At 38.0% G+C, this 23,494-nt stretch overlaps 2 protein-coding genes across 5 annotated transcripts in view; both read right to left on the bottom strand.

Annotated features, from left to right (window-relative positions):
* afap1l1a (actin filament associated protein 1-like 1a) overlaps positions 1-17,675 on the bottom strand; it is a 73,011-nt gene extending 55,336 nt beyond the window's left edge. Inside the window, exon 1 of the mRNA XM_056472481.1 lies at positions 17,579-17,675. Coding sequence (XP_056328456.1) covers positions 17,579-17,597 — 19 coding nt within the window. The 5' untranslated portion in view covers positions 17,598-17,675. The remainder of the gene's footprint in view (positions 1-17,578) is intronic.
* Positions 17,676-17,886: 211 nt separating this feature from the next.
* ablim3 (actin binding LIM protein family, member 3) overlaps positions 17,887-23,494 on the bottom strand; it is a 130,821-nt gene continuing 125,213 nt past the window's right edge. For all 4 annotated transcript variants that reach the window (XM_056471935.1, XM_056471936.1, XM_056471938.1 and 1 more), the window contains 5 exons: positions 22,839-22,894; positions 22,630-22,690; positions 21,968-21,975; positions 21,311-21,391; positions 17,887-19,408 (listed from right to left, as the gene is read on the bottom strand). In XM_056471935.1, coding sequence (XP_056327910.1) covers positions 19,295-19,408; positions 21,311-21,391; positions 21,968-21,975; positions 22,630-22,690; positions 22,839-22,894 — 320 coding nt within the window. In that variant the 3' untranslated portion in view covers positions 17,887-19,294. The remainder of the gene's footprint in view (positions 19,409-21,310; positions 21,392-21,967; positions 21,976-22,629; positions 22,691-22,838; positions 22,895-23,494) is intronic.

The following is a 23,494-nucleotide window of genomic DNA, read 5'->3' on the forward strand; positions in this document are numbered from 1 at the left end:
CACCATTTTTCGGGTGCCATTGCCCATGCTGTGGATCCACCTGCCTCCAGGAGGGTCGCAACATCTCATCCGGGCATCCCGGGCGATCCCGTTCTCTCCTTCATTGTGCCATGGAGGCTCGTTGGGCAGGGCTTAATTTGTACCTCTAAAATCTGACCCGGCACCTCATTTTACCGATCCCCCTCCTCCCCTGTCCACTGTTCGCTTTCACTTTCCTCCGCCTCCCCAACCCTCTTCACTTTCTTCCGCGACAACTCCTCTGCCATCTAACGACCCAACATCCCCCCAGTACCTGCTCTTTGCTTTCGTCCGTGACACCCCCCTATCCCCGGCTCTCCACTGTGGTGCGACACCTCTATATCTACAGGTAATATGCCGGATCCATTACCCCAATCTGTTCCATGACCTCGCAATTCACAATTGCTCGTTGGACTCCTTGGTCCATGTTTCAAGACGGGTCGGTTGGGAGCCCATTGGACACTAAATCCGAAATTTTCATCTGTAATTTTTGCACGTTAAAAAAAATAAATTCCACCGCATGTTGTGTCAGTCGTATTGACACACTGCCTCTGAAACTTTCATCTGTCATAAAAAAATTTGAACCGGGTTTAATTTTTTCAGATTATCGTATCCGAAAAAGCGTTTTGAGAGGTGTTTTGACAGATCAGAGCCACCGTTCAAGCAAAAAGCTAAATACAGAATGCCGTCTTTCGAGCTACAGATAACTTTATGACAAACACAGTGCATGAAATAAAGACAGAAAGTTGAGAACCCATGACTGGATTTAGTGACTGGCACATCTCTGCCCTGCTGCTGCTTGGTGTGTGTGTCCATGCATTTGATGTACTGCCCATAGACATTATTTTAGAAAGCATGGTACGTCAGCTTTCGTTCCATTGCTTCGACACATCATAGTGGCCACCATATATTATAATGTCTATGGATACTACCAGTCACTGTTCAGGATTTGTTTTTGTATGTGAATGTGTGAAGCATCACAAGGAATGTATCAAAATTCCACTGATTTTCTGAAATAAACTTTGCATTTCGGGATAATCCAGCACAGCTCTTTGATAATGAGCTTCTTCTCTATGTAGTATTGGATGAACACAATATGCAGTCTATTCATTTTTCTTCTTTGGAGAAGAAAATGAATACGTATTCATTTTTCATATGAATACGAGAAAAACGCTTGCGAAAATTTCAGACATTAGTGTGCAAAGAACTTTACTCTTCTTCGTACTACTATGACAATAGGGGAGTCTGTAAGTCCAGGACTCCCACGAATTCACGCTCAGTCAAAACATCATCAAAATACGCCTTCCTTTGTTGTGAATAAGAACACTCCAGGGGGCAAAAGTACATACATTGCCTTTAAATCTGGTATTAAGATTCATTTTGGTCATTGCAATCTCTGTACCCTTTTGGTCACTTGAATTTTTTAAGAGGCGGGTATGCAAATGGACTTTTGATTTGATCTAATCTTCTAAATTAATCTTGCTAAATAAACTTTTTAAATCCTGCACCACCACCTCCTTATCACTCCACAATAAACCAATCTCACACACACATAGAGAAAAAGACTACAGAGAGGTAGCAGGTGAACATGTGGAACAGCTTAGCTTATATAATTCTCTCTGAGATCTGACTCATGTACAGTATTAAAGCCCATGCACATTTGTGTGGAAAAAGGGAAATTACATGTCACTCCTGCTGCTTTATGATAGATGAGAACATGCTTTAGGTTATCATAAAATGAAGCAGCACACACAGAGACACACACTCATAAAGCTGGTTTCCAGTTAAACCAATAGCTGCACTCTCATCCTCTTATTCTCAAAGCTTTCAGCAATGTACCCCCAATGTACAGTATTTTCCCCCCAAATACCAACTCTTCTGTTTTCTTTATAAACTAGCTAGGTCAAAGCGCAATATCACATACAGAAACATTAACGCCACAAACCCTGGCCAACTCGCACTAAAGCGCACTCGAAAATGGATAAATAGCTTGAAGAAAAACAATCCTGCACACTTCAGAGCTTTCAAACACTCAATGAGGACACTAAGTAAAATAAATAGAGGGAGGCCAAACACGAGAGCCCATCTTCAATGGTGCAGTGTTTTGAAGGGGGAGTTGCTGTGGTTAATGACCCCTGCTCCAGTGATAGGCTTTGGCTGCTGCTTGAAGGAAGCGGAGGGGGGGATTTGGCCATTAGACTGGGGCCTCCCTCAGGTCACAGCGCTCCTTGTATCTACACACAGCGGCAGAGTTATGGAGCCTGTAACTCCCACTCACCTGTTTAAGCATTAACTAGCTTTGAAGGCAGAGTTTTAGCTCGGTGGGGAGCAGGAAGCTTTTATGTTAACACTCCCCTTCACTCCTCTTAATAGACCCGTTTGCCTGCAGGTCCTCAGTGCCAGGCCTCTGTTTGTACTGTGCAAGCATGAGATGTACACATTCATATATCACAGTAAATAGGATGTGTTCTTGTTTCATGTTTGATAAGTTGTATAAAAACGTACTATTATGTTTACTATGCAAATCTTCCTCAAGCGCCATTCACACATTTAATTAGCTTATCTGCTGCACATAATAGTATATTTCTGTTCCCTGATATAAAACTGAAGCATAATTTGAGTTAAAATAAATTTTCAAACAAGGGCTCGTGGTCAAAAAGAGGAAATTAGCAAACATTCAAGTGGCACCAAGATGATGTAAAGGTATTTTATTTTGTTACACACAATATATACATACAAGTTTTTATCTTTTTATGAAATTCAGTCAATCAACTTCATATTAGTCTCCTATTATACCACTGTAAATTCAACTGTACAACAGTTCTGTCCGGTTCTTGAATCTGATTGGCTGATAACCGTGAGATTTTTAAGTAATATCGGTACTTGTACAGCCTCTTCACCCCGGTATTACTCCGCCCTCACAAGTGGCAAGCAGAGGACTACAGTTTGACAGATATTGCAGCTGTTGGACAACATAATGTACTTTTGCGGGTTGTTTAGGCAAGAATGTAGTTGTTTAAATTGAAACGATGCAGGTTATTTATAATAATAGTGTCTATTTAAAATATTCATAATTTCAGGGTATTTAGCACATCAGTGGCCAGCCTGCCATACTGAGCAGAGTAAAGACGGTTAACGTTCCACTACAAGATGGCGACAGAGACTGCATAATAAGTCCTTAGGGGAGAAAAACAGCATTTTTCAGCATATGCTTCAAACTATAGCTGAACAAATCATTACAGAACAGGTGAGTGACATTCTGAGTCGATCACTCTCTTTTGTATTTTGTAGTGCTATATTTATTGCGATATATATTTATTATTATAGTGATAGGTCGTTCGAAATGAATGAGTCATTCAAGAACGAATCTTTTGTATGACTAGAGAATGATGAGTCCTCCCAGTTAGTGATTCGTTCATTTGCGCATGCACACATTTGTGCAGGTGGAGCGGAAGATTAGTTCCTTTTTCGAGTCTTCTATCAGGTTTGAGTCACTTGTTCATCACGTGAAAACAGAAGCCAATCATTTGCAGTCAGAGCCGGAAAAAAAGATTTGATCCGTTCGTCTTTCGAGCCCTTGGCTTTGAATCGTTGTTCGTTCATCACGTGAAAGACAAAAGCCAATCATATGCATTTAAAGCTGGAATAAGATTCGATTAGTTCATTCCTCGAGTCCTCGGTTTGAGTCATCTCTCTTTACATGCTGTCACGTGATGGACTACTGACTCAAAACTAGAAGAGTCAAAAGGTGAACCAATCATTGCTCCTTTTGGCTCAGAGTGTGTGAATTGGGTTAAGCTTATATGGGTCTGTCAGTGTGACATGAACAAACCACTCAAACTTGAAGACCTGTCAGAAGAGGTGAGCTAACATAAACATAGACAAAAAACTGAGTAAACAATAAATGATTATTTTCACTTTCTTATAGCTTTCTAGATTTGACTTGTTTATAGTTTGATCGATGTTTGGGCTAGTTGTAGATGAGTTTGGAAGCAACTCATTATATTTCAATAATATTTTGGCAAACTGAACGAAATAATTCAAAAAAAGATTCGTTCATCTCAATGAACGAGACTCAAAGGTCCGAGTCAGTAAAATTATCCTAACTTCCCATAGACTGATGGCATTTCATGCCATTCAGCCTTATAATATTAAAATGAGAGCAAAATCACCTGTTTTGTCATCATTTTAGACATTATGCTAGAGAATCATTCTAATACTAGCTCTAAAATAACATTTGTGTGTGAAGGAGCAGCGGTTTCTGCTGTTCTGACGGACAGCTGCAGATGTATATGAACGATGGAAGTTTTTAATACACACGATTATGCCATCGAACCGTTGTAAAAATGCAATATTACACTCGTAGCAGTGTAATATGGCTGTATATCATCACTGGTGAGACACTAAAGGGGGTCGCACTCACTCGCTCACCAGATGCGGAACTCAGCGACGCGCTGCATTGTGGCATGCAGCGCCATGCATTTTAGAATTGTAAACATAGGTTTCTATCAGGGTATGCACAGCGGAGACGCAAGTCGGCGGCTGTCCGCGGTGCCCAGCCATGACTCTGGACAATGTTCATATTTTTGCCACGTCACAGAGCACCATCTGAATTGTTTCCTTTTAAATAACATGCGAATTCAATTCAATTCAATGCGGCGTCGAGCCAACACACGCCTCCAACCACTGCCAATATACAGCCATATTGCACTGCTACTTGTGTATATATCTCCCTTATCATGGTAAAGTTATAATGTGTGCATTACTGACCTTGTAATTTCTACCATATAAATCAAAACTTTCTAAAAATAAAGGAATGAATGCAGCAGTAGAGCCTGATATCAAATCACTCAACACTATTTACTTTCTGGTTTGAGAGTAATCAGCAGCCAAAACAGAAGCTGATGTGGTATAGGAAAAGGGTCATGATGAAAAAAAATAAAGCCTCTGCATCTGCTTCCACATAACAGGCGCTGTTACACTGTCGCCAACAAGCAGCAGCAACTCTTGAGGTTTGAAATCTGGTCACAATTGTGGTCAGAGTGTCTAATCTCTTTTTATGAAGGTCTGTGCTTCTGTTCAACGTCAGCCGGAGGAAAAGTGCAGAGGGAAATCCCCCAAACAGCCCATCTGAGGTCATCTGAGCCATGGAGACCTGGCACAAACAGTGAGTAAATGGGTTCGGCAGGTTGTGGAACTCACACCAATACAGTATAACACACTGTCGCGAGAGCAATGGGGTCAGCAGGGGAAATGAGAGCCGTTGATTTTAACACAGCCTGGTCATGAAGGTCAGTGCTTCAGAGAAAGAAAATCTGGGCACGAAAACCTCACCATATGGCACGGAGACATTGATTCAGCCTCTCTTCAACACAAAGAATGCTTTCAGTCCTGCCAGCCTAATTCATATTGCTTATCACCCGAAAACCCCCATGATTTCATTCTGCAGCTATGCCTTCCTTCAAGCCTCTTTTTTTAACACAGTAAAGAGATGCAGTGTTTCGCTGACACTATTAAGACTGTGCAGGCCTCTGCACTATTGTGGCTGCTGAAAGACTGGAAGCTTTGTCTGGGAATCCTCACGGAGGGAATATTAATTGGAGTGAGTGTGTCTGGGTATGCACAAAATATCAGAGAAAATGGAAAACTTCCAAGAGTTAGGTCAAAACCCTGACCTTTAAACTCTCACTGTTCAAAAAGAGACAGAAACCAAGTTGAGAAACTCGAGTGGAGCGATGACACCACTGCGCTGCTCTAAAAACAGCAGCATTTTAGTATGCAATTACTACAATACATGCACACTTGTGTCCTTACTTAGAGACCAATTATTAAAGTGCTTGATGGTAAAGTTATTCTAAATGCAATAGTAAGAAATAAGCACAACTCATTTTTTACGTGACAAGAAAAAAAAAATATTCAAAAAGTAAACTTGTTTTAACTGTAATATTTCACAATTTTACATGAGGCATCTTCAAAAGTAATAAAACCAACACCCTACTTCATAGAGTATAGTAAAATTTAGTCGCTAGTACTGTATACTATGTATCCCTACACTCTAAAAAATGCTGGCTTGTCATAACCCAATGTTGGGTCAAATATGAACAAACCCATTCATTCATTAATTTTCCTTTGGAAACACCCATACACTCTTGCATTCACACATGCACTCATACACTGAGGCAAATTTAGTTAATCCAATTTACCTGTAGCGCTGGACTGTGGGGGAAACCAGAGCACTCATGCGAACATGGGGAGAGCATGCAAACTCCATACAGAAATGCCAACTGGCCCAGCCGGGACTCAAACCAGCAACCTTCTTGCTGTGAGACAACAGTGCTAACCACTGAGCCACTGTGCTGCCCTGACATTATATGTTTTCTATTACATATTAACACTTTTTAATCCCTCTATGGTTGGGTTTGTCCATATTGACTAAAACGTTAGGTTACGTCAACCCAGCATTTTTAGAATGCATCTGGATTAGAAGCAATTATTTCAATACGGAATGTGCTGATTAGCACAGCAACACACTAAGATTCTTAGGTCCTGTTAATAACGTATTATATGTACTTTTGTAAATCTGATTACATGTGGACAAAGAAGTAAACAGGGTATAAAAGCACTAATCTTGTTAATTTTTTTTTCCATTTGATTGGTTTGCTTTCATTGTGTGAAAAAACAATGCCCCAAAAGACCATCTACTCTACTCAACTAATATTACGAGACAAAAAATTGCATCAAAAAAGGTATTAATTGTTCACTGTGGTGTACGAAATCATAGCAATCCACTTTTTTTTCATCCACTTGCTTGCCCAAATAACTAAATCTGAACAAAAACAGTGACAAGAGAAACATTTGAATGCATGTTAATATAAGGTAGAAATAATAATGCATCTCAGTTGACCATTTATGTGCCAAGTGTCCATGAATTTCCCCTAGAGCAACATTTTTTTGCCTGTGACACTCCTTTTCCCGCATAAAATATTGTAAGACCACCCTCCACGTTTAATGATATTATCGCTCATACAAGTTTGCAGTAGGTATGACAAAAAAAGATAGTTTTCAAACAAATGGTATGTTTATTACTATATCTAGATATGTTTATGCACAAATAATAGCCTAATATAAAAGCAAAACATCAGTAGGCCATTTGTATTGGGTGCACCTTGCGGTATCAGGGAGGCGTCTGCAAATGTCTTATTAATTTGGATGGCCTCATGCATTCGTTAGCAAGAACTTTGGCACAGATAATGCACTGTGGCTGGATCAGGGACGCTTTGCTTTGAGAAAATGGAATAAAACCATAGTTTAGGTAACTATCTTGGTATTTCCAGCATATTGTGTTTCCAGTATTGACCCGAAATGCTTGGAGATTCCTCACCTGGGTCCAGTATGCTTAGGTCATTACTATTAGTCACTGAAGGCAAATTAGTGAGACTCTGTCTTTTTTGTGGAGGACGAATTACAAATTTGTCCATTCTTTGGTCCGTTAGGGGACAAAATAAACTAAGGCAACATGATCGTTCTCCTAATTGTCCACTGCTAAATTGATTTTTTTAAATATGATGCAACCCCCCACAGAGCTCGCTGAGGCCCCCTTGTGGGCCGGGACCCCCCTGTTGGAAACCGCTACCCTAGAGGATGCTATTTGTGTTGCGCACAAAATTGTTACCTATGCAGAGCATTCATAAGATACTCTTGAGGTTCCATGATGCCTATAGGCAGCAGACAGAACAGTGTACTTAGTTTTGGAACAGAACTCATTAGAACCAAAGCAAACCCCTGAGTAAGCAAAGAGCAAATTCCTATAAATTTACTGTAGAACAGTCAGCACGATTCTGCTTCAGATACACAAGATACAAATCAGGTTTTGTAGGACGCTACTGTGCAATTCTGCTTTGATTAACAGCCATTCTCTCTCAACCAGGGAGATAAATCAAGCTTGTCACGCTAACACTATCTGCACCTGTATGAAGATGTGCATGGTTAACTAATTCCTGTGCAGATAAATCCAAGTGGACTGCCTACCTTTCACAATATACAGAGTACTTATTTAATCATTTAATGAATGTTTTTATCTAAAGTAACTTGAATACACACAAACCACAGACAGACCACCTTGAAATATTGTGTATCTAGCAGGAATCAATGCACAAACATTGTTTTCCATAAAGGCCAAAGTAAAGCTGCATGATGAATCAAAATGAAATCAAAACCATGATTCAGCAAAAATTGAGATTGTCATGCAAATCTTGTCAGGGAAACACAATTCTGTCGTCAGAAGTACATCTCCTCCAAATGCAGGGTTGCTATAACAGCAAAACTAGCCCTAACGTAAGGCTGCACGATTCTGGCTAAAATGAGAATCACAATTTCTTTTGCTTAAAATCAAGATCACAATTTTCTCACGATTCTGTAGATGTAAAATAAAGGTGAATGCGAGTAGGCTATCATTATTATTATTAATTCTTAAATTTATGGTAAAACAACTGTGTGTGGGGTCTACTGTTGGTTAAAATGCTAAATTTTGGATAGACTTGAAATGGTGGAACAGACTTTAATTATGTCCTGTTCGTTAATGCACAGTAAAGTGATGACATCAGAATACAACTATTTGTAATTCTGAAGTTGAATTATGTTTGAGACATGCGCTTGTCATTTGTCATTGAGAACATTATTAGAGCATTTACTGTATTTCACTGGTAAAGTTAGACATTTGTCATTATCAGATTCCCTTTTGCACTAATACTATATAGGCTAGAGTAGTTATACTGACACTGTTAAACATTTATTTTCATGCACAGCACTGTGTTCCCTATGAAAGAAAAAAACACATCAAATGCTTGTCATAATCATAACTATAAATTGTGATATTATCATGTAAATTCGCACTTTTGGTTTCACTTTCACTGGTACTGTAAGTGCGATCATGTCATGGCTGCTGTAACTTTGGGGGGGGGTTGGTGAAGCAAAGTTCCCACACAGCTCCCAAACAATTGCTTTGTGCAACTAACTGAACATTATTTACAACTTTATTACTTGTAATTCACAGTCTATGCAGGTTCTGTTCACAAAAGTAGACATCATTCGCAGGCACGCGCGCATCCTCTCAGTAGTAAACTAACAGTGTGTCAGCTCACGTGTGATTTTATGGCCACAAATGCATCATTACATTAAGACAGAAATTAAATTTTTAGGTGAATAATACCTTATAAATACAATATCTGACACTTTTAACACCATTTGGAGGTGTCTACGTTGCTGAGCAATGTATATAAAACAATGTGAAGACTTGTGCGACTGTCTTTATGCTTCTCCCGAAATTGAAAATATAATTGGCTGAATCATAAAGACGCTGGATTAAGATTGTGAGTGTGTGTGTGTGTTTGGTCCAATCGAGATCTTCCTTTTTTTCAATTAATCATGCAGCTGTACCCTAAGGCCAGTCAAAACTAGCCCAATGGTCAATTAAATCCAGCCCAATAATGTTAAAACTCTAAATATGCCAACAACAATTAGTTAATTGCATATTTTACAATCGCTGTATTCATTCATGTTGGGGGAAATCGTGCCTGTGCTCAGTTCAAGGTAACCATGCCTAGTGGGAGTACAGCCTTAGTTTACATTAAAGACAAATGAAGTAGCACTATGCTAACTGAAATCTGAAGAGCATGCTGCAATGAAATTTACACACGGTTATAAAAACTAGGCAGTACATTGTTCTGGTGATGAGACTTCCATCATGTTTATGCATGCTCAGAAGAACATCTGGCCTTTCAGTTGGCTAAATACACTTTGGTGGACACACGGTTGACCACTGAGCATATTTAAAGCTAACTGTGCACATCTTTTCATAATTTGCCCACTGAAACCTTTGCATGGTGAAAATTTCCTGGCACTGTCAAATGGTGTCACCGTGGCAGCCTTACAATTCACCATGGAAATCAGTGCAACCTGCACTTTGAGTCACTGGAGACTCGTTAAAGACCTAAAATACAGACCTTGTTAAACGCTTCCATTATCATGTATGAGAGTCTGGTGGGTGTGCATTGTCTAGTCCATTTCAGCTGATTGAGTAGTCTTTAGCAAGAAGTCAGATGATGCTGATTGAGATTGAATGGGTGGTCCTAGACGTAAAACGGTCAAAGCAAACAAAGCTGATTCTAAACCAAGTCAACGCTGTAATCACAAGAGCATGCATGCCTTGCATTTCCCCTGTCAGGTCTCAAGCCGAAGTCGACGGCTGACAGACGGTCACATTATTTCACTAAATCCTGCTTATCCATATCCATGTATTTATACAAAAGTGGAATTCCCGTAAGCCGGAGGGAACAGGTTGCTTTGTACCAACTTGCAACCGTGACATACAACAATCAAGGCCAGACCAGGCTTGCAGGCTTCTGCATGGAAAAAGAAAACACTGTTGCTATTCATTTTCGCTGATCTCTGGACGAGAGCGGTAGTGCAAATTCATGTTTCATTATAGGATTTACAAGACAAATGATCTTTGTTCCTGACACTCCTAAACTCTTCCACATGCTCGCAGTCTGAAGGAAACAATAACCATGATTCAGTGCAGCGTCTTACATGAAGAGACAATCCCACACACTCAACGAGTCAACAGGGAGAGGTAGAGTCCCCTTCACGCCTACCTGCTTCTCTGGCTTGAAGCATCTCATTCTCTGCTTCACACACGGTCTATTTTCAGGAACGTCCAAAGTTTAATGATTAGAGTATTGGAGTAAATGACTTCACCAGTTTGCTGCCCCTCATCAACATTCATTCATCTTCTTTTCGGCTTACTTCCTTTATTATTAATCATGGTTCGCAACAGCGGAATGAACCGCCAACTTATCAGCACGTTTTACACATCGCTGGGAAACATCCATACACACTCATTCACTCTCATTCACTACGGACAATTTAGCTTACCCAATTCAATGTCTTTGGACTTGTGGCGGAAATTAGAACTCCACATCAACATTCATTCATTCTCTTTTCGGCTTAGTCCCTTTATCAATCCGGGGTCGCCACAGAGGAATGAACCGCCAACTCATCCAGCATTTGTTTTTATGCAGCGGATGTCCTTCCAGCCGCAACCCATCACTGGGAAACACATACACACATTCACACACTACGGACAATTTAGCCTGTACTGCATGTCTTTGGACTCCCGGAGGAAACCCACGCGAACGCAGGGAAAACATGCAAACTCCAACTGAGCCGAGGCTCGAACCAGCGACCTACTTGCTGTGAGGCGACACCACTACCTACTGCGCCACTGCTTCACCCTCCACATCAACATGATGCACGTAAATAAATAAGGACAGAATTGTAATTTTAATGGTGGATCTATCCTTTAAAGATAAATTATTGCCCCAGTTTGGTATTAATATACTTGGTATTAAGATGTGTTTTTGGTCAGTGCTCATATCCTAGTGGTAAGTGCATTGACATACAGTATATTGTAATTGAGCAGTGGCTGTCCCAACTATAAATCACAACTCGCTCACTTTTCGTGTTCCCTTCTCCCTCTCACTCACCAACTTCATTTTCTGTCAATATATATTGTCCTATCAAATAAATACAAAATTGCCAAAAAAAAAAATCATCTTCAATATAAATAAATAGTAAATAAAAGATTTTTGTCAATCTGATAATAAGTCAATGGCAGTAAGCACAGCTATAAACACATTGGCATCTACAATCCTTAAAGTTGACATTCAACAGCACAGTGTGTCACTGCTGCATTTACTGTACATGAAACCTAATAGACCATCCGACACAGGACTAGTAAAACAAAAAGTCTAAAATTTGAATTGTAATATCTGGTTTAAACCATGTATAATCTGAACAATTGTTTAAATACATTCTAAATCAATGTCCTATAAATTAGTGTAACTCAACCACGTTCCTGGAGGACCACCAACACTGCATGTTTTGGATGTCTCCTTTGTCTGTCACACCCATCACAGGTCTTTCTGTATCTGATAATAAGCTGATGATCTGAATCAGGTGTGTTTGGTTGTGAAGACATGAAAAATGTGTAGAGCTGGTGATCTTCCAGGACCGTGGCTGAGAAACACTGATATAAATGACATAATGGTTGTCACTCGACATATAGCTTCAAATTAGGGCTGCACAATGTATCGTTTCAGCATCGATATCACAATGTGTGTGTCCACAATAGTCACATCGCAGGATTTGATCAGCACAACAGTTGAGAATACATGAGATTTGTGGAGTCATTGCCAAGCATACCAATAACAGAGTGAAACTTTATCATTTGCATGTGTTTTAAAGGTATTTCAGGAGAATGTAAAGCTTTCAGGCACAAAAAAGTACATTTGTAACTTTAATGACAAATAATTTTACTGAGTTATTAATACAATGAAAACTATGTAAGTGTTATTTTATATTTCATCATTCAGTTTCTGTACCTGTATACTGTACCTGTATACTTTTTGACTCTGTAAGCACTGTTTAATTAACTTTTTTCATTTCTCCATTTATTTTTATGCAATATTTACACTTTTACAAAATCACCCAGATCACTCTAAATGAATTGTTTCTTTCCAAATAGAGCTATTCAAGTCATCTGGTGGAATTGTATTCATATCAATATATATCGCAGAAAATGTCAGATTTTTCCAATATCATGCAGCCCTACTTCAAATAAATAAATGAAATAAACTAAATAAAAAACTGTGATGCCTGTTTAAACTTCTTCCCATCTGGGGCTGACTTTCATGCATGGACGGGCTTTGTTCGCAGGATGGGCCCTTTACAAATTAATGAATACAAGAAGACTTAATATGCCTACCGTCTCCCGAAGTAGATACATATTAAGTCTGCATATTAAAACTTAATAAGAAAGAAGCAGGAAGATTTGCAGGCATGGCTATCTTGACACAGCAGGAAGCTTCACACACTTCTACTATATCCAATTGCTTGATTGAAATAACGTGATAGTTTTTACATTCCCACACCAGTAGGGATAGGTGCTGAAACTCTGTACTTTATCGGTATCTGTGCTAAATTAGAAAAAAAGACACAAGTATCGATAAGCTCTGACGTTAACGGTTCTGCAATCGGTAATTATTGCCGAGTAAACATTACTTACAGTTGCATAATTTAACTGACCAACATCGTCTGCACAGTTGCCAATCTCACAGGAGAAATGCTTGTGTTTTTAGTGAGCACGTCAAAGTTTAAAAGCCTTCTCAATTCTCGGCTGTGAAGAAACAGTATTGCCACCGTTTCTTGACTGTACTGTACTAAACTATTTTTTTTTCTGCGGTAGCCTAAATAAATCTTAAACATTAAAAATGTGTTTACATCAGCTGTATTTTAAAAATAAAAAGCCTAATAATAAACTATTCTTATTAAAAAAAAAGCTTATTTTTACATTGCAAGATGCTCCAAAACGGTATTAAAAACACAGTTAACTCCCAAAAACAGTTAACTTATTTATATGAATGTGTTAATGAAAAATCATAAACATTATCTCATTTAACTGCATTTTGCAACTCAAAAAGAGGGTATTTTCAACTGCAGGGAGCACAATAAACCAAAAAAGGTCCAGACTTCTGCCAGAAAAGTCAAACATGTTGATTTTTCTCCAGAAGAATGGTTAAAAGAGTAATTTTCCTTCAAACCATTGTACATGCTTTTAAAGGAAAACATTTATTTGTTTTACAATTATTAGTTTCATTTTATTTTACATTAAAAACATAATAATAAAACAAAGTGTTGTTAATTCTGTTGAATTTGTTTTGTTTTCTTTTCATAAAAAAAAAAAAAAAACACACACTACAAAAAGTACCAATAAGAGAACCGTTAAAGTACCGAACCAATAAGTGGTTTCGATAAAAGTAGTAATACCGTTAAACCTTAACGATACCTATCCCTACACACCAGTGAGACATTCAGCATCAAGATGGGTTAAAAATAGTGACAGAAACATGCTCGCTCTAAAGTGGATGCCAGGTGGACATCGTTTTTTTATTCCTCTATCCCTTGTGTTTTTGTAAACTCTCGCATTCTTACAGATCAGGAATCTGGCAGCAAGTGAGGAAGAACTTTGCTGTAAACAGTAACCAATGACACAGCCTTCACCTTCTGCAACGGCATGAGGCTGGTGGTTTTGAAATGCACCTGTAGAAACCTAATAATGGGGTGGCGGACAAACATACTGTATGTTTCCGGAGAAAGTGGAAGAGATGAGAGTTGCTGTATGGTGTCTGAATGTAAACCGATGTTCTCTGCTCTGTAATTACTTGCATGTGTCTACCTGGTAGTTGTCCCTATTTGTAGGTGTGTAAAGTTGTGCGTTTTATGATCCTATACACAATCCCAGATGTCTAAGGAATTGTGTCATGAGTTAACGGAGCTTTTCATTTATGGGGAGGTGCAAGTTGTTAAAGAAAGCCAAAGACTTAGTAAGTAGGATAGACAAGAAAAAGTGTCATTATTGATGTCTTTCATGAGTGAACTTTACCTTTTTTGGAATCATTAACTTTGGGTTTACACTAGAGGAGACCTACTAATCTTCCTTTTTATCTTTGATATGTTGTGTAAACTAGGTGGATGACTCGGGTTTAACATCGCTGGGAGCGGCTTTGAGGGGAGGAATAGTGCAAAAACATGTACAGCAATGACCACAGCCTGACCAGACCCAGCCGGTTCGTTCTGAAAGCCAGCAGGATTCATCTCATTGTTTCAGCGAGGGAAAGACAAATATAAGAGCCAATGGCACAAGCAAGGAGAGATGCTCTCATTGCTGCGTCATGCCAAAACAGCAACTATCAAAACAGTAGGACTTCTGAAAGAGATCAAGAGAAGTACTACCGCTTCTCCATAGAGGCCCTGTTAGAACTCAGCTCCTTATAAAGACAGACTTCACTTATTATAAACAAAGAGTATGAGAGATCTGAAAGCCTGAGAGAAATTGAAAGCTAAACCATGCTGCAAGCCTCTGAATCACTATGCCACACACAGCAGGCTTATGTTCCAGGTGTGTAGTTTCTCCTGGACTTTTGAAGTTGAGAATCTGTATGAAATAGATCAACATTAAACTGAAAACAGTACATTCTTGTGAAGCAGAAATGACGAGAAACATTACATGGGAGAAACAGCAGCTGTTTAAAGTCAGAGTTTGATCATATGCAGCAAAGCTCTGTGGGTAACAGATAAGGCACTGCAAGGGGTGCTGATGGCAACGGAGACAGGAAATCAGTCTGATTTCCAGGGATTGGTTCTCATGTACAATTCATTTCAACCAATCACTCACAAAAGTGATTCATCAATAGGTTTTTAGCATGGAATTGCCGAAAAACGTGGTGAAATGTGGATGTGACTATCTTCAATAAGTAAGTTTCATTACTTTAAAGACATACTATAGACAATGGAATTTAATTTAGTGCTTCCTGTCTAGTGCGAGATCTGCTTTATATTGTCTCAATCAGGCAGCGATCATTGATTTTGAACAAACCAGATCTTAAACATGGCACATTTTTAATGGCATAACTGTTCACTGGAAGCACACCGGCAAGCTTATTCAAAATTAAAAGTCTACAGGCATAAGGTCTATTTCTTCATGACATATCAATTTTGTCATGAGGCCAGGGTTGCATTCCAAATAACATGCTACCAGGGGCTACACAGTGGCAAAGTGGGTAGTGGTGTCACCTTACGGCAAGAAGGTCGCTGGTTCGAGCCTTGGTCAGTTGGCATTTGATTAATAAAGAGACTGAGCCGAAAAGAAAATGAATGAATGAACTACATGCTACCCTGTTGTATGTAGTTTTTGAAAAAAAAAAAAGGGGTTTGGAAAAAAAAGTGTGCGCAAATTCATAAAACTTATAAAAGAGTTAGCAGAAAGTACTCGGTTGAGTTTTTCTGATGAAATTCTAAAATATGCATACAATGGACACTTTACTATCCCATGGGGCCACAGGATGCAAGAGAATGCCAGTGTTGTGAACCAACTGAGCCATGTGAAAACGTCAACATGGCAACTGAAGTATTTCCTGACTACAATGTTCAGTAAGCAGTGGTGTAAAGTAACAAATTTCAAATACTAAAATTACAGTAATTGAGTAGTTTTTCTCAGGAATTGTAAATTCCTAGTAGTTTTAAAATTGAGTTTTACTTTCCCTTGAGTGCATTTCAGTGATGTGTTGGTACTTTTACTCCACTACTTTCCTTCAGCTTGCAGTCACTACTTTGTTTTTTCTTGTCTATGGAGATAAAATTTTAATTGTTGGCTCAACGTTGATTTTGGTCACTTTCTAACACAATCTAAAATTAACCAAATATCAATGTCATTTGATGTTGTTATTGGGCATCAAAATAATGTCCTTAGATGCTGGCTAGACATTATATTTTGGTCACCTGACATCACAACCTAAATCTAACCTAATATTAACGTCTTATGATGTTGTGTCCCTGCTGGGCAATAACTAAATGCAGCACAGTCATCAGATTTTTACAGTGTAATACTCTCTACTTTCTTGACTACTTTTGAATTTAAAGATCTACTTTTTATTCATACTTTGAGTAATATTTAAAACAGATACTTTTACTCTACTTGCACTACATTTTTAGACAAGTAATTGTACTTTTACTAAAGTATGACTTTCAGTACTGTTTCCACCACTGTCACTAAGTTACAATGCTTTGGCATGAATGGGTTACGTCATGTCGCTACTGAAAAACACAACAGCTAAACCAGCCTAAAATAAATGGCTAGTCTTATCTGGTTTATCTGGTCTCTCAGCCTGGAGAGACTGGTCATGGTTTTACCTGGTCATTCAAGCTGGTCTGTTGTGCTAAGTAACCTTACAGCTCAAAACCCCTCTAAAACCAGCCTGGATGACCAGCTAAAGCCAGCCAACATGCTTAGGCTGGTTTAAGCTGTTTTTCCTTCTTTTTTTCAGCTGAAACATGACCAGAGAAAATAAGTGTCATCACTTTCAAAATCCCCAAGACTTTCTAAATGAGGCATGTGAGAAGAAACTATACCAGCCCAATATTTACTTAATCAGAACATAAAAAGCAACAGTTTAAGACACACCAAGTCCATTCAAGTAAAAAAACTATTGTTACTTAATGTTTTTGATATGCCAACCATCAAATCGTTATAAATTTCCACGTCAATCAAATATTTGATTTAATAAAAAGCTCATTGACTCACATACACATGTTTCCGTTAACCATTGAATGGTTGACTTGAGAACCGCTCAGCTACAATGAACAAACCGTCCGGTTCGATTTAGTGATTTGGTTCATCGGGTCTGATTCAAAAGAGTGATTCGTTCATGAATAACATGGAAATACGGACAGGAGCGTTTGCTGCAGCCAGTGCACCCTCGGAAACAACTGCAGAAGTTTAAATGTTCAGTTGCGCTCTCAAAACTTTTTTGTCTCATGCATGAAATGAAAATTGGCTAAACAAATACACAATTTTATCCAAATTAACAGTCGCTTCATTAGGTTTAGGTAAATAAAGCTGGATCTTTTGTGAATCATCATTTAGCCATGCTGTCATTTTACTCACGTTTGCTGTTTATTTCCATATCAGAGGAATCAGAAACTCCTTGACGTGTTGGAAAGGTACATAGCAGCCCGTGCACCCATCGATGATATAGACCTAAATGACACAAACCGCATTGAAAGATTCTCAATGAAGTTTACAGACAGACACCGACTTCCCTCCATTATCCCACTGGGTCTTAGTGCCCCACTACACTGCATCTCAAGGCTCTTAACGAGTTTGAAGCTTTGGTTAGAAGACAGACTGAGACAACACACAATACAAGTTAAGACACAAATACACGGGCACACACCAGTTTTACACAAGAAAACAAACTTTTATTGCAATAGAAGATATACATAGTCTGTTGAAACTGACAGATAAATAAAGTTAGCAAGGTAGCTGCAGTGATTAAAAAAGAGAGAATCAAAAATATGGTTATACTCTAGCTCTCTTCCTTCACTATGAAATTAATAGAACACTTCATAACAATCTATTGGGCAAACAGGTTGTAAACACTACACACAAAGGCAGAAAACATGATGGTTTCACCTGTTTGTCAGTGAGGTACAAAACTACTGTCAGTACACCTTGGCTTTTTAAAGACCCCATGGATACCGTTATATCCAAATCAAGGTTACAGGTTGTTATTTGTAACTTGTTTCAGTGGTGTGGTGATGTGTATTTCCATCAAATAATACGTGAGTGTGAACATGTTATCCCTGTCACTGGCCATACAATCCATATTTACTCCTGCATTCATTTTTATTAACAAATCAGGTGACAATCACCCTGATATGATCCAAAAAATATAATTCAATGTATTTAAGGTATCACAGCATGAAAGTAAACTGCCCTAATCTACCCAAGAGATCTCTCTTTTTAATTTTAAAAACCATAACATTTTGGGGAAAAAAAATAAGAGAAAAAACATTGCACCGTAATTCTTTCCTAGTATCTGTTTTGTCTGTATCATCTGTATCAAACACAAGCTTTATGTATTTCTACCATCACAATATACGTGTTTCAGAATAATTAGTCTAATAATCCTAAAGTCTTCTTGTGAGAAAAGTGTACATTCAGTATTCAATACTCCTTGAAAAGGACCTGAACAAAGTACGGCACCATAGTGCTCAATTTAATCTACTAACTTCACAAATAACAGTCAGACTTTGGTATTCATTGTCAAGCAAATCATCGCTTATTTCAGCCCACCTAACCCTATGTAGTCACCATATATAATAGTGAAAACTGAAAAATATGATTTCGTAACCTTTAAAACGAAATATTCCTTAATAATGTAATAGATGGATGACGTTTGGTGATTCATCCACTTTTGTTATAGTTGTATTAATCATATTTACATTCTGTACACTCACTTTGCTGGTGCATAAATTAATAAAGAACATAAGGCAAAATTCAAAATCCTGATTCCTTTTTTTTTTCAATTGAAAACAAACTAAAATGTGTTCAAGAGCCATTTTACTCTCTACTAAAAACTAAAATGTTCCCACCATTCTGTTTATTGTTTTTTATTCATGACCTCAAGTATTCTAGCCTGTCTGATCATTCATGTCTGTCATCAAGGACAGTTGCTCAATTCCTCTACTGTCCAGGCATGAGACACAGGATGTTTTTGTAGCGTTAAGACTGGAACAGGTTTTCAGGTCTCTACTGTATGTATGTGTATGTGTGTGTGTGTGTGTGTGTGTGTGTGTGTGTGTGTGTGGGAGAGAAACACTAGAAGAGCCGGGCTTGTTTCTTCATCTCATTCCTCTTCCACAGTGCCAAACGGTCAAACTCCACCATCGTCATCCCGAACACCTGATAAAACTCCTCAGCGGAAAGATGCCGCTAAAAGGAAAAGAAAACTTATCACTCAGTATGTTCATCTAGTTTTCTAAATATTTCATTTTCATTCCCTTAGGTCCAAACTCAATTCCTAAAGGGACCACAGCTCTGCATAGCTCCAACCAGCTCCAACTCACACCTGCTCAATAGTCTCTAGTAGTCGTGAACACCTTGATTACTTGGATCAGCTGTGATTAGGGTTGGAGCAAAACTGTGCAGAGCTGTGGCCTTCCAGGAATCAAATTTGAGACCTATGCCTTAAATCAGTGTTTCCCAACCCTGTTCCTGAAGGCACACCAACAGTCCACATTTTCAACCTCTCCCTAATCAAACACACCTGAATCAACTTATCATAACATCAGAAGAGACTCCAAAACCTGAAATTAATGGGTCAGATAATGGAGACATCCAAAATATGTACTTTTAGTGTGCCTCCAGGAACAGGGTTGGGAAACACTGCCCTAGATAGATAGACAGACAGACAGACAGTAATTATATATTATTGTATTATGGTGTACAACAGTGGTTCTTAATCTCGATCTGGAGGGCCGGCGTCCTGCAGATTTTAGCTCCAACCCCAATCGGACACACCTGGGCTAGCTATTTAAGCTCTTTCTAGGCTTTTTAGGAACATCCTTGCAGGTGTGTTGAGGCAAGTTGGAGGTAAAATCTGCAGGACACCGGACCTCCAGGTCCAAGTTAAGGAACCCCTGGTGTACAAAGTACATTTTTGATAAATAATGAGACAGATTTATTATTTAAAATCTTTTGAAAAGTCTTTCAATTATTATTAAAACAACTGTTTTAGCATATTTTTAAAATCTAATATATTTTTTTTCAGTTATGTCTAACCATTTTGTCTTTAGTGTCATGATTTTTTATAAATAATTTTTCAGATTTTGTTATGGGAGTGCATTTGGGATGAATAGACAGTTATACATATTTTGAAAAATGTTTTTGTCCCTTTTGATTTTTTTAATGCATCAACAAATGTGTGAATTCACTGAGCTCCTGAGAGCATCTTTAAATAAAAGTTTTCAAGTATTTAAAAAATAAATTACACATATACTACCGGCCAAAAGTTTGGGGTCAGTACAATTTTTTTGTGTTTTAAAATAATCTTATGGCTGGATTTATTTAATCAAAATTACAGTACAAATTGTAAACTGTGAAATGTTATTGCACTACAAACTAAGTGTTCAAAAGTAGTTTATAATTTAAATGAATCATTTATTCAAGTGATTTTAAAGATGAATTTTCATATTCATCACTCCAGTCTTCAGAGTTATCAGATCCTTCAGAAATCATTCATTCATTTTCTTTTTGGCTTAGTCCCTTTATTATTCTGGGTCGCCACAGCGGAATGAATCACCAGCTTATCCAGCATTTGTTTTACAAGCTGCAACCCATCACTTGGAAACATCCATACACTTCCATTCACACACATACACTACGGACAATTTAGCTTACCCAATTGTCTTTGGACTTCTGGGAGAAACCGGAGCGCCTGGAGAAAACCCATGAGAACACGGGAAGAACATGCAAACTCCACACAGAAATGCCAACTGACCCTGTCGAGGCTCGAACCAGCGACCTTCTTGCTGTGTGGCGAGAGCGCTACCCACTGCGCCACCGTGCTGCCCCACTCTAATGGTATTTATGATTATTATAATTATTATTATTATTATTATTATTATTATTATTATTATTATTAATGGTAATAGTAATAAAAGCAATAATGACTGGAGTAATAATTCCATTTGAAACTACATACAATAAGAAAGCAGTTTTTAATCTTTTTTTTTTTGTACACTTAATAAATGCGGCCTTGGTGAACAGAATTATTTTCTTAAAAAAAACTGACCCCAAACTTTTGATCTGTAGTGTTCTTTTTGTAAAGTTTACCTCCAATCTGGCCCGGTCGACATCCTTTGGCAATCTGTTACGCCCCCTAGTGGTCACAAGAAGTGCTTCATATGGGTAAACCTGTCAAGGACAGTTGGAAATGAATTTAATAGTATACTCCTATTAGCATGACCATAAAATTCATGTTTATTAGAAAAATATCATCCTGTTGATACAGTATAAAAGCCTGCCTGCCCTGACTAAATGATTGGCAGCTAATGGAAAGCTGAGCATTGTTCTCTGAGCACCAGCAGACTTCCTTTTCCTCTCTCTTCTGAAAGTGAAAGGAAATCACAGAGCCTCTGGCATAGCAGCTGTAACTGAGACAGGAAAGAGGCACCGAACACAACAATATAGATCCTGACCGACCAGGAGCAAAGGACTCTGATGAACCCCTGCCCTCTCCAGGCTCCTACAGATGAAAAATTACACCGCGACCTTATAACCCGGAAACACTAATTTCTCCATCCTACAGTTTTCACGAGTTGTCCAGGCAGGACGTCGCTTTGACCCATCAGGGTTCATTAGACTGACATGCTGTAGAGTAAATCTGGCCTTTCCTCTGGAGTCGACGGTGGGCTAATGTTTCAGGATGTTTTTTAGAGTCTCTCTGGACCCTCTTTAAATCTTCTGGTAATCTTAAACCATCTTCCTTACCGTGTACTCTGTTGAGGAAGAGAAAAGTAAATGTTAGAACTACTTTCTGTACAAAATAGCTTAAAGGGATTTTTCACCCATAAAAATAAATAAATAAATAAACTGTATAATGACTTATATTTTGAAGAATTTTGAAAACCCCATAGCCTTTGACATTCATATTTCCCTCCTTACTATAGAATCAACCTAAATATGCACACTTTTACACTCTTTTAATTCAATTCAAATCAAGTTTATTTGCATAGCGCTTTTCACAATAATTATTGTTACAAAGCAGCTTTACAAAAGATTTGTTAATTATTGTATTACAATCAAAATCAGATATTTATATATTTATATTTATTACCATAACTTTATTAGTTACGTTTGACATTAAGTATTAATAATTTTAACTACTATAATTAGCTAGTAACTAATAGATTTTAAGAGTTAAAGTTATTATTATATAAGCGCAGTTAACCTGCCGTTTTCCTACTATGTAATTGGCTGGTTTCCCACATTCTTCAAAACATCTTCTTTTGTGTTCAACAGAAAAAGACACTCATTTGGAACATTAGATTGTGAGTACATGTGTGTAATTGTTCATTTTGGGGTGGACTATCCCTCTAATTCCCAAATATGGTCAACAAAATTAGCATTTTGTTCACAAATAAAAGCCTCACCTCTGATTCCCCAGTTGACTTCACTGCCGCTGTCATATTGATAGTAATCAGCACTTTGTGGCTGCAAAACAAACAAGTTTGGTGGTTAAAATGTAATTGTTTAATTGAATGCTTTGTCCCTTTACTGAACAGTAATATAAATTAAATTCTAAAACAAACAAACAATAAATAAAAGGTATTTCTTATAGTCACAGAAAATGGTAAATTACCCTGTGCAATCCATTCCTGCCATATCCAGGCAAAGAGGCTGACTTGGATATGTAATCTTTAGGTAAAAATAATCAAAAACAGATTTAAGATAGCACAACAATAAACGTCAATGTTTAACCACAGTATATGGGATTAGGCTTGTTATATTTTGTCTGCTTTGTAGGTTAGTGCACACTAGAGGGCGCTAATGACCAGGCAAAAATCTGTCTAAAAGGCAAACAATTTATTAGTTAATCATTTATAGAGTAAACATAACTTAAGGCTAATAGACTTACCAAATGTATTACAGTTCTATATTTTCACAAAAATATATGAGCACCAAATAATTTGACTCCAGGATGCTCAGGTTCCAAAGGCTTAAAATATTAATTCATTCATTCGATTTAGTCCCTTTATTCATCAGAGGTCGCCACAGCAGAATGAACCGGCAACACATTTTTATGCAGCGGATGCCCTTCCAGATGCAACCCAGTACTGGGATAGATATGTAATATAATTAAACTTAAGAGCTTTAAATCATGTCATTCTAATTCTTGACTTTTAAAAATCTAAAAATAAAATGCTTTTAATAAATGGATCAAACAGGACATGCCCCATTGGTGTCCACATCACATTAAATTCACAAAATATATTTTACATACATAGAAAGAATAAT

Source organism: Danio aesculapii, chromosome 14 (assembly GCF_903798145.1).
Source record: "Danio aesculapii chromosome 14, fDanAes4.1, whole genome shotgun sequence".
NCBI classification, from domain to species: domain Eukaryota; kingdom Metazoa; phylum Chordata; class Actinopteri; order Cypriniformes; family Danionidae; genus Danio; species Danio aesculapii.